Source organism: Cygnus olor, chromosome 3 (assembly GCF_009769625.2).
Source record: "Cygnus olor isolate bCygOlo1 chromosome 3, bCygOlo1.pri.v2, whole genome shotgun sequence".
NCBI classification, from domain to species: Eukaryota; Metazoa; Chordata; class Aves; order Anseriformes; family Anatidae; genus Cygnus; species Cygnus olor.
The window spans coordinates 104,754,936-104,769,206 of record NC_049171.1 but is presented as its reverse complement, the minus strand read 5'-3'; the positions used below and the strand labels follow the sequence as shown (position 1 = coordinate 104,769,206).

At 37.9% G+C, this 14,271-nt stretch overlaps 1 protein-coding gene across 1 annotated transcript in view; it reads right to left on the bottom strand.

The window, feature by feature from the left end:
* Positions 1-4,234: 4,234 nt before the first annotated feature.
* Positions 4,235-14,271, bottom strand: part of MSH2 (mutS homolog 2) — a 35,258-nt gene continuing 25,221 nt past the window's right edge. The window contains 6 exon segments of the mRNA XM_040550734.1: positions 4,235-4,591; positions 6,343-6,512; positions 8,138-8,385; positions 8,701-8,905; positions 10,419-10,664; positions 12,599-12,696. Coding sequence (XP_040406668.1) covers positions 4,421-4,591; positions 6,343-6,512; positions 8,138-8,385; positions 8,701-8,905; positions 10,419-10,664; positions 12,599-12,696 — 1,138 coding nt within the window. The 3' untranslated portion in view covers positions 4,235-4,420.

Here is a 14,271-nt window from a genome sequence, read left to right as displayed (position 1 = left end):
CGTTTTTTCAGCTCCAGGGAAGTGCTACTTACTCCAGCTGCAGAAGCAAGCCCAATCTGCCAACTGCTTTACTGCATTGTTTTCTTTAGCCACAGCCACTGCTACTGGTCCAGGTGGCAGAGGACAGTGCAGCAAGCTGAAAACGACTACAAATTGTCACTTTCCTCTTCAACAACAGAGGCTGCTACTCTCAACTTGACAGACAAAGCAAAGCATGCCATTAATGTCAGGCCAAATTGAGCTACACCAGCTTCTTTTAAGGAGTTTTTTTTGTTTGTTTGTTTTTCTTTAAGTCTTGAGCATAAGCAGAACTGTTTTGGGAAAAGAATACACATGCATACCTGTGTCTACTCCTGACCCATCTCATGCAAAGGATCAAAAAAAAAATTGCTGCTAAAAGAGCCATGCACACAAAGTGTTGTGATTCACACAGTGCAAGGTACTCCTGCATGTAAAGGAACACTGCAGACACCAGCATAATGGAAAAGAAAGGGAATAGGCTGGGAAGTATGACTGCAAGGCTAAAAAAGGAAGAAAATCTGAAATACAAGTGCATACGAGGCTTTTAAGTAAACAGCAAAGAGAGACAAGTTCTAACTGCAAGGGTCACGGGTATCTCACACGGAAATGACAATACCTCTCCCATTGTCTTTCCGGCCTCAGGCTCCTCTGGCCACTTGTTTTCCTTGTTCCCAGGTCAGCTAGATGCAATCCACTCAATGCATGACCTCACACTGCTTCAGATGCAAAGCAGCACCTGCTGCCTCTTGTTGGTTTTATTCAAATAAACCTGCCACACTGAAGAATAGTGAGGCTACTTTTCACAGGGTTCTGTAGCCATAGAAATCTCCCAGCTTACGTACCATAGTTGTATATTTTGTATATTTGAAAACTCATTACATGCCATGAAAACTGGTTTCATGAAAACTGGTTTGAACTGTCATCCTCATCATGTATCAAATCAGAAAAAAATCTGTGCACACAATCCTGGACCTCAGCTGAGCTGCAAAGGCAGCATCTCCTCCAGTAGAACAATGAGCTCCCACACAGGCTTCACTAAATCTGAAGGAATTAGACCCCCAGCACATCCATTTGCTTACAGAGCATTTATCAACCCAGAACAGCTGTATAAACTAAACTCATGCCAGAGCTAGTAAGCACAAACTTAGGCTCACAAAGCCTAGTCCAGGAGAAGACCTGTTCCCCATGAGCAGATGAAAGCAGAAGCTGAACTGCAGGTATCTGAAGGTCTCTCAGGCTTGAAATTCTTCTCAAGCCAGCTTTAGTGCACCTGTCAGTGGGAAAGGACTCATCTTGGTGGTGTTCTTGCAATTTCTGCTTCCAAAATTACCTTGGTTCCAACAGAGGAAAGAGATACAGAGCCATTTATCAACTACATTATTATTTGCGATAAACTTGCACAGCTGCAAGTAGGAATAGGTATATGGCAGAGCCAAGTCCCAGTACTGGCAGGCTGCTACCTCTGGATTCATTAGCTTGGTCCCCAAGTCCTCCAGACATTAACTGGAGCAGGCTGACCACAAACAAAGAGGTGAGCCCGGCCTTTTTTCCTCATCCTGGCTACCACATATTCCTGCAAACAAGTAAGTTGCTCCATCTCCTGATCACTAGAAGGTGGGTGGTAAAGCAATCAAAAGAAATAAATTCCTTCAGTGTTTGATCATGTGTGCTCTTTTCTTTCATCCCACTTAATGCAATTTCCTTCATAAAGAGCCTTCGAGATGAACAATAACTGAATAGAGACTGCACCTGTAATAAAAATTCAGTGCCGAGCTTTCTCAAGGGAGCAAGCAAAGAGAAACTTGCATCTTTAGTCAAGGCTGACAGTAAGGGGCCTCACTGCTCCTCAAAAGCTACATTATTTTGTTATGAAATTCAGATATCTCAGCATTCTTGGCACAGCTCTGTAATAACAAGAGCAGCTTTGGAATTGCTCCTGTCTCTTAGGTATGTTTCTGGAAGAAAAATTAAATTGGAATTAGCAAAAATAGCCATCTTCCGTTCGCATGAAATCACACTACCTGCAACCCAGTTTGCAAGCCACCACGACATATGGAGACTACTTGGTTCCTGATCATCTTTTGCTTATATCTGGCAGCCTCAGTACATTCAGGAACAGAGGATGTGGAAGCGCCGTGTAGAAGGATTAATTGAAAGGACTTAAAATCCCATTAATTTGCAGCTTTCTTCCTTGTCAGTGTTGAAGGACACAAGGTGGGAGCAAACTACCTGAATTCTCTTTGTTCAGATACAGAACTCTCTTTCTGTGGCACAGAGGAGAAGATGTCACCTGGAGCGGTCCTGTCAGGATACTCCATCACTCCCGTGTAACACAGGAGTACTGCTTTCACCCCTGGGGAGGGGAGAATCCGGTGTCACATAAGCAGCTCTATCAGCCTCCAACTACCATACAAAAACAATGGCATTTCCTGAGCATACTGCAGACACGCTGTACTGAATAAAACCATGAGGCATTGAAAAAAAACCAACCTAGAAATCAGGTTCCAGGCAAACAAGAAGCGGTCCTTCCTGCACATGGCAGCTCTGTGAGGAAGACCTTAGCCAAGAGCGTCGTAGGCACTTAAAGTTCACGCAGGGTCAAAGGGAAAATAAGAAGTTCGTGGAAGATAAACCCACTGCCTACTATGCCTGTTTCCCTCATCAGGGACAGGAACTGACATCTTTCATCAGACCAAGGACACCTCAGTATACCCAGGAAGACATTATAAGTGCCAGCCATCCAATCACTTACAGTGATCACTTACTGTCCTTACTGCCCACTTCTAGCAACAGTTCAAGCACTTTGATCTAATGCAAACAATGCATCATTGCAATATTTTGTGCTCTAAATTGATTCTCACTGTGTATTGTATGTATAACTCTATTTTGGAATAGATTGTGCTTGAACCAACTGCATTTGCAAAAAAACCAGCTATATAGGTAGGTACATTTCTGACATAAAAACTAAATTGGAACTATCAGAAATAGCCATCCTCATGCTCACATGAAATCACACTACCTGTAACCCAGTTTGCAAACCATTTGTCATCACTTAACAGATTTTTCCATTCACACTTTCCAGACACAGCTACTGAATACACTTATCAGCTGTGCTTTCTGTAAATGCAAGTCTTTATTTTTGCCTTTAGGAGAATGCATTCTGATTTAAAGACCAAAAAGGTGTTATGCAGAATGTGAACCACTCACAAACCATCCTTTATTTTCTTCTGTTGAGAAGTACATCTCCCTTCCAAGTTCTTGTCTAACTACAAATAAATGCTATTCAATAGCAAGCTGACCCCCATCACTCATTTATGTCAATTGTTGGAATGTTGAAATGCAGACTACTGCAACAGACTAATCCTTTACGCAGTTACAGCACAGCTTTAACAGCAACATTATTGCCCCCAGCGCACAAACCACTGATGTAATCTCTGCTACAGAAAAAAAACAAGAATTTTCATGACATCTTTGGCATAACTTTATTCCTATCTCAATGCAGTAAACACCTTTTCCCATTAATCTGTTAATATGGGTAATTTTAAATACAGGTAAAGCATTCTAGAGCTACAATTTAAAATGCTAAATATCCAGGAGAATATAAACCTGTATCCAAATGCTTTCAAAATGTCTCAAGTTTGAGTAGTAGATTAAAAATAAATAAATAAATCAATGCATACTTTCTTCATAGACAGACTTGACAAACCAAGACCAACTCAGAAGTTCCAGTTAAACTATAACTTCACCTCAGCCTCTGCTTACATTACAAAATCATCAAAAAAAACGCAAGAGTTACCACCACTCAACCATGAAGAGTAGGCCTGTAGTATATTTGACTCAAGCATTACCTGCCCACACATTAAAACAAAAACAATTCTCTTCCAAAGCTTCACACAGGTACACCCATAAAAATTTTAAGATGTATCACTTAGGATGCTTTTTATAATGGAACACTAAAAGAGCATTACTAAAACTTCACTGAATTAACGTAATTGCACCATATTAAAAAAAAAAAAGATTTTGTGTATGGGCCATTGCTTTTCAAGGCTGTGGTAGCTGTATGCTATCTGAAGTGTTACACTTTCTATATTTTCTATTCTTCTGGTAAAGCCTTACCTGTTTTGTTTGTACAGTCAATAATTCTCTCACTACGAAAAAAGCCTTTTATTGAAAACTTCTACAAGAAGACAAATGATCACAACTAAAGCAAGAATCTAGCACAATGGGTGCCAATTTATTTATTTTTTACAAAAAAAATACAATCCAAGAAAAAAAGCCTACACAAATCAGTATGAAATATCAAAGTTCAAAAACTACATGACAAGAAAGCAAGAGTTCTTGCAATGTAAAGAAAAAAAGCTTCAAGCACTTCAAGAGCTGCATCCTGTTCTCATATCTTCTATGATGTAACTTTTGTTCGGGAAATGATTTCGTTCACAAAACTGTTGTTCTTTGCCAACACATCAGTTCTCAGCTGCTTCAGCTTGATTTTGATGTCTTCTTCTGACATATCTGTCAGGGGCAATGCTTTCACTTGACTAAGAAAATCCTGAATGATCTTTTCACCTTCCTAAAATGGAGTGAGGGGAAGAAAGAGGAAAAGAAAACAGAATATTTAGATTCTTTCCAAAAGCTCTTTTCCAAATTATACCATAAATACAAAGTATTATTCAGCACCAGAAACTTCTTGCAGGAAAAAATTTTTGGACTTGCTATCGTGGTCCCAACACCAGAACAACACACAGTTATACTGGTATCAGGAGTTCTTTCCCAAACATAAGCTGATCAGCAGAAACAATGTTTACCACTGAGAGCTCCTATGGCTGTTCCACATTTCATTCCAGTACACAACCACAGTAGGAGAGGTTTGCAAGCTAGAGAGGCTGTATCATCCAAACTAGTTACTTTTTGGAAGAACTGTAAATCCAAATCAATGTTTCCATATGCAAAAGCAAAGAACAAATTGTTACCAAGCAACTGGAGAGTGGCTCTCAGCACTGAGAACAGATGATAATTAAGTTTTATGCATATGCTTTTACACAAACAGGAGAAGTGGAAATTCTAAACAATTTGAAATGAATAACAAGAACAAACATTTTAATGAATTGTGTTCAGGATTCCTGTATCAGAAACAATTTGCCCAGAACACAGATTTCTGCCTAGTCCTCTGCATTTTCTACATTAGCTACTCTGCCACAAAGCATTCATACTTTCATTTCAATATTTAGGACTAATGCAGTGTCCATTCAGACAGGAATTCTCCAAAGCACTTGGAAATATAATAGTACGATTGTGCCTCTAAATATGTTAATGAAGGTAGACAAATTGCCTGGACAAGAAATGCTATGCCATTCTATTGCCCAGAGAGTTTTTAATATATTATGTATTACTGAATTATCAAAGAATAAAACATGACGCCATATTTGTCAGAAGTGTTTGCCTTGTCAATTTAATTTACAAGGAATTAACTTCATACAGCCAGATCCAACTAATCTGAAAAATACTTCACCATGGTATCTAGAAAGTTGGCAACGGAAAGGTAATAGAGCAGCTGATGTAGCTGGAGGGGGGAACCTCCTAACACCCACAGCTAAGACAGAACAGAGATCATTCATCTATAACACTTATTCTATTTGTAACGTTCTTACTGAGACAAGGAAACATGCAGTGGACCTCTGAAACTGAAAATAAAGTATCAGCCTCTTTCTAGAGCAAAGGCTTTTTAAATGTAGAAAGCTCTTTGGATATGATTAACACTTCAGGAACAGATCTGAATAGAATCACGTTGAGCTCGAAGGAATTAGTGCTAACAAGCCCTCAGAAAAAAAGGGGGGAGAGCAAAACCAGGTACAACCCACCTGCAGAGCCAAGAATAATCTAAACAACTAACACAAAAGCTACAACTTAAGTCTCAAGTAAGTAGCCAACAAAAGCATCGAACACAAAAGAAAATCCCACAGAACAGCTACAGACACGGTCCCATGAACACCTTCAGTTCTATGCCAATCACACCAACTGCTGATTACTATTCTTTAGGAAAAAAATAGATATATTTAATTCTTATGAGTAAGTCTTTAGACAAAATTCTTGCCCAAGCTTAATGTGAAATGAATTAAAACCAAAACTCACTACCATTGAGCATCTCTTAACAAAGAGATAACAACTCATAACAAACTTCATAGCTAAAAGATTTTATTACGGAAAAACAGGAGCACATTTAATTATGATCAAGCTTCTGGGGAAAGCTGAACCCTAAAACTATTTTGCTTGAGCTACTCTAGCTAAACAAATGGAAAAAAAAAAGCATTTATTTTGGCAAACCTCTCTTTCTCTGTAGAATTTCTTGGATGGTGGTTCTTCAGATTCCTTGGACTTGCCAATGTTTTGAAACTCCTCCAGTTGCAGTGCTTTCTCTCTTGCACTTTCTATCACATGTTTTGGGAAAGCCGCCAACTCTGCTACATGTATTCCAAAACTCTGGTCACAAACACCTGGGTTGAGAGAAAAACAACCTGACAACCTGTAAAGAAATCTCAAGAGGTGATAAGGCCATGCACACAGAGATTATGTGAACAAACTTATAGTAATTCTCTGTTCTGAAGAAGTGTGTGATATAGTTTGGTTTTCACAGTATATTTTGATTTAGCTTTTGGACTATATATGATAACACAGATTACAGAATATGCTCTTATTAAACTAAGCTGTCTTAGAGCAGTAATTGCAGAGGTCCAGAAGTGCTCCAGGAAGAGAGAAAAAAATTCAGGCAGAAAGAGCTTTCCTCTAGTACTTCAATGAAGTAGAACAATTTTTTTCATTAAAGTACTTCAGCACAATCTGTAGAAAATAACCATCTGCATCATTTGTATAAATATACAAAAACTGCATTTGTACTTACATATTAAAAAAATGGTGTGGTACACTCTCAGTCCTCCTCCTCCTCCTTTCTGTCAGTCCCACATAGCTTCCTAGTCTCCAGGAGGAGTTTAATTATATCAAAACCTTTCAACTGCATGCTTACACTGACTTCGATTAATATACTGTTTATAACATTGGGTTGAGAATGAAAGTTCTCACACTTGCTCAGAATATGTCAATTATACACAGTTACATAAAATCATTTGCACTTCGGTATCAAAAGCCCTTTGATACAATCCATCAACTCCAATTGTTTACATTGCCATCATTCCAATTGGCCACCCCACATATTACTACATCCTTTTAATTCTGATCTTCAGCAAGGAGTTATAATAAATGAATTATACATTTAAAATGACACTTCACTAAGCATCTATTAAATACTGGGCAACTGAAGAATAGGCAAAGAAAAATCTGGCATTTAGATTTTTTTCCGTTTCATCAACATTGTAATCACTCAGGTTTCTTAAGGGAAATTAAGATTTTTAAGCAGAAATTAGTTTTCCTGATTTTGTATTAAGAACATGCACCTCCACAGACACGAAGTTAACTCAGATTTCTGTTGAGAAAGTCCTGAACAGAGGCCTGGAAAACTGTACGCAGTGTACCCTTTCCATGAAGAGAGGGATGAAAATACTCTATAAAAAGTTTCATGTCATGTCTTTTACATTTAGTTATACATTGCAAATGACGTGAAACCTGTTGTTTGTTTCAAAACAAAACTGGATGTGAGGTGCATACACTTACATTCTTGCTTCAGCAATGCAATTCCTCCAAAAGGGAGAGAGCACGACACTAAAAGCAAAACCTTATATGAAATGCATCCAGTTTGAGACTAGCTATTTTAAGATAAAGATTTCGTAATGTCGCACCTAATCTGACTGAGGTTTAAAAAGATACAAACTATTGTGCCTCTGTGCTCAATAGCTCTTCCAAGAAACTTGGTCTTGAAAAAACACTGCACATACAAAGACAAGATGTGTATGACTAAAATTGGGAAACCAGGTTGAAGAAAAGTATGAAACCTGGCTTCTAGAGATTCCACCAAAGACCAGATTAGATGAATTAATACATGTTTAAAAAAGGAGGGGATCCGAGAGAAAATTCACCCACCTACTTGGGGCATATTAGTTTTGTATTATTTTTTTTTTCTATCATAATAGTTGCTAAGTTTACATTTGCACCATTAATAGAGTCTTACCTGCCTTGACACGGTAAAGCATTGTCAGTGTGTCATCACTGGTTAGAGCAGTAACATGTAGGTTATTTACTGTTGCCACTTGATCAGCAAGTGCTGTCAGTTCATGAAAATGCGTAGCAAACATACAGAAAGCACAGATTTTGCTAGCAATGTATTCTGAAATAGCCCAGGCTAAGCCAAAGCCATCATAGGTAGAAGTTCCTCTTCCCAGCTCATCAATGATTATTAGGGAGTTTTCAGATGCTGTCCTAAAACAGAAGAGCATTAAGTTTGAGAAAAGTGCAATCTCAATATGGTTATTCTGGATATTGGAGTACCAGAAGTTATGTTCGTTCCATGTTAGGCTTTCTTTGGCCCTTTTAGACTTTGCATCCTGGTAGCACCTCTGTATGACCACTGAAATAAACAGTATGCTACTTCAAGAACTTACGAGTCCTCCTATGAAGGACTTGATATCCTCCACTGAGATCCTACATAAAAGAAAATCTTGAGATGCATCATTCTTAGAGCACATCCTTTCCAATCAACCCTAACCTACAAAAACAAATAAACACAGGACTTACCTAAGGATTGAAGCAGTTTCCAACATTTCAGCCATGAAAGTAGACACACCTTTCAGCTGACTGTCTCCAGCTCCTACCCGAGCCAGGATACAATCCACAATGGTTATTTCCGCAGAGTCACAGGGTACAAAACACCCAATTTGGGCCATAAGAACAATCACCCCTGTCTGTCGGATGTATGTTGATTTTCCTCCCATGTTAGGGCCTAAAGAAGAAATTTTGCAAAGGAATTCAAAAACGTCATCTTTTACCATTCAGCATTCCTTTTAAAGGAGAACAGGCTCTTAGAACAAAAAACACATAAGCTTCTTACACTTTTGCCAGGAGAGAGAGAACCAGACTTGTCTAACAGGTGCAACAAGTAGCTCTACCAGTAATAGTAGAGGCGGCATGTCTTACTGAATGCTTTTTTTTGTTGTGGTGGTGGTTTGTTTTTTAATGCTGTTTTTTGTCTCAGAAGTCATATAAAAGACATGTTCATACCTATTCCTAATAAGCTTTCATTTTAAAGTCATCAGCATTACTGCTTAAGAACGAAAATAATTTGCTTTCACTTCAAACTACAATTACAATTTGTCTGTAAAAATGAAATAGCTTAGTTACAGACTGGGTACAAGCTTTCTGGTAATTTAAATTACAATCTAAAGGGATTCTGAATCATCAAAAACAGATATTATGAAATTATACTTTAACTAAGTGCAAATGAAATAAAAAGTATTTTCAAAAAAATGATCATTTGACTTTTGCTAACCAGAAAAATAAGTGTATTGCCATGCGTTTATTCAGATTCTTGCAGTTTTTTGATCACGTTAGAAACGTTCATCAATCATTCTCTAATTTCAGAGCTTTGCTACTCAGAATGCGTCAAGCACATCTGAATGAAAATTAAAATTCAATTAAATGTATAAACACTAAAAAATGTTTTCCTGTACAGCAAAATTATCTTAATTACACCAAGAATGGGGAGAAAGAAGGTAGTCATTAAAACATGTTTTGCATTTTAAATCAACTTTATCACTAAAAGAAAACATTAACAAAGTGGGTGTTTAAAATCTTGTCTACAGAAGATGCCTACATGGCTACGGTACAATTGGTGCCTAATGGAATTTTCCAAATCACTTCAGTAGGTTCAGGTTCTCCAGCTCCTGAGGTCATATGACCTGTGAAGTGACATTCAGTAAGGCACAGAATAGATATATTAAGGAATTGATTTCTTACTTCCTAGTAAGAAATTACTTCCTTCACAGCAGCCTGTCTCTTCTTCCCAAATGAATACTTCTAAATTAGTGACCACCTTCTCCAAACAGTGCACTGTAACTACAATTGTAAAATCTAATTCTATGATTAGTAGTTTGGAAGACCTATTTATGTGCATAAGCTTCCATAATATCCACTACCACAGGAATCATTTGACAAGAACCCTGTAGACACTTTTAAATATATATGTATAAAATAAACAATAGGTTACAAATATATATATATATATATATATAATAAATCAGTTACAAACATCCATCCTTGTTTTCCAGATCTAAATCTTAGCCTACATACAGACACATGAATAACTCTCTAATTGCTCACCCTTTGTTGATTAGAAAAATTGTTCTGACATAACTTCTCCCCTCCCTGCCCCCCCCTCCCTTTTTAAAAAAGACTAGAAATACTTCTTAAAAAGAGTTAAAATCTAAATGACAAGTGAAAAAGGTACGAACACTTACCAGTAATAATGTGGAACATCTGCTTGCCCTTCTCAAATGTAATGTCATTGGGGATGAAGGCCACTTCATCTTGCACTTCAATGCAAGGATGCCTGGCACCTTTCAGCACAATCCTTCCTTGTCCCTTTTCCAAAATGACAGGACGGACATAGGGCACTGGTGCTCCATTTGACACATGAGCAAAACTGACAATTGCATCTAAATGAGCTATTACATCATTCATAGTCTGTATTGGCTCTGCATAACCTGTTTTTGATTACAGAGAGACAAATTCAACATTTTTTTTTATTCCTGTTGAAAAAAATATCTTAAAGCGTATACTGAGCATCCAAATTTAATCCATCTGCATTAAAATCTTTTTTCCTCAAGATACCAGTCACCTTCTGTGACAAACTCTGATGCAACCCTTAAGTTTCTGTACTTTGAGTACAAACGGGACTTTGTCAGACTCAGAAAAGAAGAGGTGAGGCCATGTTGATTGTTTTGCCTTAACAGTAGACAATGACAAACACCTTATCTTAGTGTGGGAATGCAAATACTCACAATGGCAAGAAGGCTGGAAACCCAATGCATTTCCTTCCCCAATAATACACTGAATTTTGGGGCAAAGACAATTGAGATGAAGCACTGACAACTCAGACACAGCACTGTGCAACCACTTATGTTTCTGCAGATTATATTATGGAGGGGTCTGTAAAATACAGTGATCTCAGATGACTAGATTAGATGGCCCAGGATGCTCAGTACCAACTTTGGTTTTAAGTTTTCGTGTTTTTTGTTGCTGTTGTTTTGGAGGTGGGGGAGATGGGAAGGGCTTCCAGTGAAAGGGATGACGGCCTACAGAGGTAAAGCATGTAACATCTGCAAAAGGGATGCATATGTAGGAAGAGGTGAGTAGTGACTTTCAGAAAGATTCTCACCTTTAGAGAATATATTCACTATTCTAACATTTCTTGAACTTTGCCAAGTACAGATCATTAGAACGACTTCAAGTCACTTTCACTACAAATTACACATTTAATCCAGTCTTTTTCATTAAACTGCCTCCACTGGGGGAAAAAATGCTTTTTTTTCCACACCTATACATTTGTAAGTCTATTACTGCACACCACAAACCTTAAGCAGCAGCAAGACTTTTTTTTAAACATACTAGGTATTTATAGGTGACATTGCAGCTATTTTTGCTATATAATACTCAATTTAGCTTTCCAGATACATATACAAACCTCACTATATTGCACACAAAAAAATATCACTTAAAGATTACCAAAATAAAAAAAAAAAATACTTTTGTAATGTACTGGCAAGCTCCCTACCATAACAGCGGGTCAAAGATTTCCACTGTAACTTTATATGTTGAAATCTATTTATATTCAGCTTTAAAAGTGTTTTCCTATCTTTAATACATTTGCCCTTAGCTTAAGACTCATTAGGGCTTTCACTTTCTACTTCTCCCTTTCAAGGACCTGATCTACTGGGTGTCATCCCTGCCCATGGCAGGGGGGTTGGAACTGGATGATCTTGAAGGCCCCTTCCACCCCAAGCCATTATATGATTCTGTGATTTGTTCTGCTGGAACTTGTGCTTTTAGGAGACAATATTTACAGAATCCTCCAGACTGAAACTTCCTGGTGTATCTTCTCCTTTTGGTAAAGAACCGTAAAGATTCTCTACCTGTAGGTAAGCAATCTTGGAGCAAAAATACATGAAAATTAATTAGGAAAATAACAGATTTTTTATTGTACTATATAAATGATGACTAACTTGTTCTTCTATGGCACACCAACATTCTCCCATCTCAGTCCTGAGGTCCCGTTACCTCAGTTCCTTCTTGCCTTTTACCTCTTCTGCCTTCTACCTAGCCTGTTGTTTGGGTGGAGATGCCCACAGTCAGAGAGGGAAGATCATAGATGTGGCCTTTATGGACACATTTTTTTCCCTGTTAAGGGACAAGGGGCACATGCCCCATCACTGCACATTTGTAGCAACTCCAGGAAAAGGTCTGACCAGAAGAAAAAAAATTTCAAACTTTCAACAACTATCTGCAGGCCAAAACTCATTTCACACATTAATTCTTTATGGAAAGTTAAGGTCCTTCGCTGTGTAAGGACCTACAAAGTCCTACAACAAGCCCTCCCAGCATTCCAGAATGTCATACACATCAACACTGATGCATTCACCTGAAGCAATATTAATGATTTCCTTAACAATTGCGTCCTGAGCCTCTTCATATTCTTCTCTGTTCTTTATATATTCTTCATTGACGGCACTCAGTTTGCTGTGAACAAAACCACAACATTTAGAAGTTGTGACGTCCTCTGTCTTCACTGCTACAACATGTAACTTCTGGCCACATCATCCATGAGTCAGTACCAGAAATCCCCATCTGTTTTAACAACTGGGTTCAACCCAAAGACCACAAAACAGCTAACCTACAACTCATCTAGGATATCAGTAAGATTAATTCTGAGTTGAAAATCATCCATAAGGGCCAAACCAGCAATTCTAGCAACTCCAAACACAAGCATTCTTAAAAGTCTTACAGTGCAGTTATTTGTTATGGACAAGCTATGTGCTATGAGTTTTCTCTTTACGCTGAATTCATGGCCATCTTAGAACAAGATGTGGCACCCTGCAGAGCTGGCAGAGAAGAAGAACTGCCAAGCAACCAAGTAGCCCAGAGTCCTGTAACAGGCTTATCAGAGCCGAAGGCATTTAAGTTCTTCCATTCAGTAAAAAACTCGGTAAACTACTGTCTCTAACAACTGGTTCTAGCCTTCAAAATAGGCTAAACCAAAATTAAGAGAATATTTAAAACAATCTTTCATTCTTCTCAAGCTACTCATCTCACTTTTTGGAACAGTCAGTAGGACTGAATATGAAACGTGGATATCCAGGTAGTGCACCTCCATTATAGGTAGAAACCTTCTACTTCTCGGAGTGTCTACAGAAAGAAGTGTAACTATTAATTAAACACAGAGAATTCTGCTTTGTTAGTGATCCACAAGATTTTTCCTTAGAAAAGTAACAGATGACACTTAAAGTAGAGGTTCTAAGTACCATCTTCTATGTTCTGGAAAAGCCTAACTTCATCATTACATTTAGATTCATAACACATTTAGAACAAAAAAAAAAATCAGGAATATTTTGAAAAAATATTCTTGTAATAAATGTTAAAACACACATAAGGTTTTTACTTTGTTCATTTAAGTAAATTGGTGTGAAATACACAAGCATGTTGGTTGGTGTGAAATATATCAATATTTTTGCAACCGTTTTCAAAGCAAAGGATTTATTACTTAAGAAAGTGAGTGATTAACAGAAACAGTCACCATCAGTAATAGCATAGGCTTGAAACCAACCCTGCCCTTTACATCTGTCAATCAAGATCTCTCTCAAGAAACTCACTTCTGTGATGTGAGCAGGAACTGTTATACCTAAAGTGACAGTTACATGGTTTGTCTGAAACAGACTGTGTGATGTATTAATCTCTGGTATTTTAACCATTCTATATATAACACATGAAGCAGACAAGAACAAACCTCTCAGGAATCTGAAGTCCAAGTGGTAGTTGATTACTTGTAGCATTTCTTGGGTAGATACTGTTTGATTATTAACCTGGATGATGGGACTGAATGCACTTTCAGAAAGGTTATAAATACCACCACTTAAAGGGAGCCATCAGTACACTGCAGGACAGGACTGCCATTCATTGGGATATCAACAGACCAGGGAAATAGGTGGACAATTTCAAACACAGTCCAAAAGTCCAGCAGGTGGGATGAAATAACTCCATGTAACCGTACAGACTGGGGTCCAAATGCTTATAAAACAGCTTTGCATAAAAGAGTTG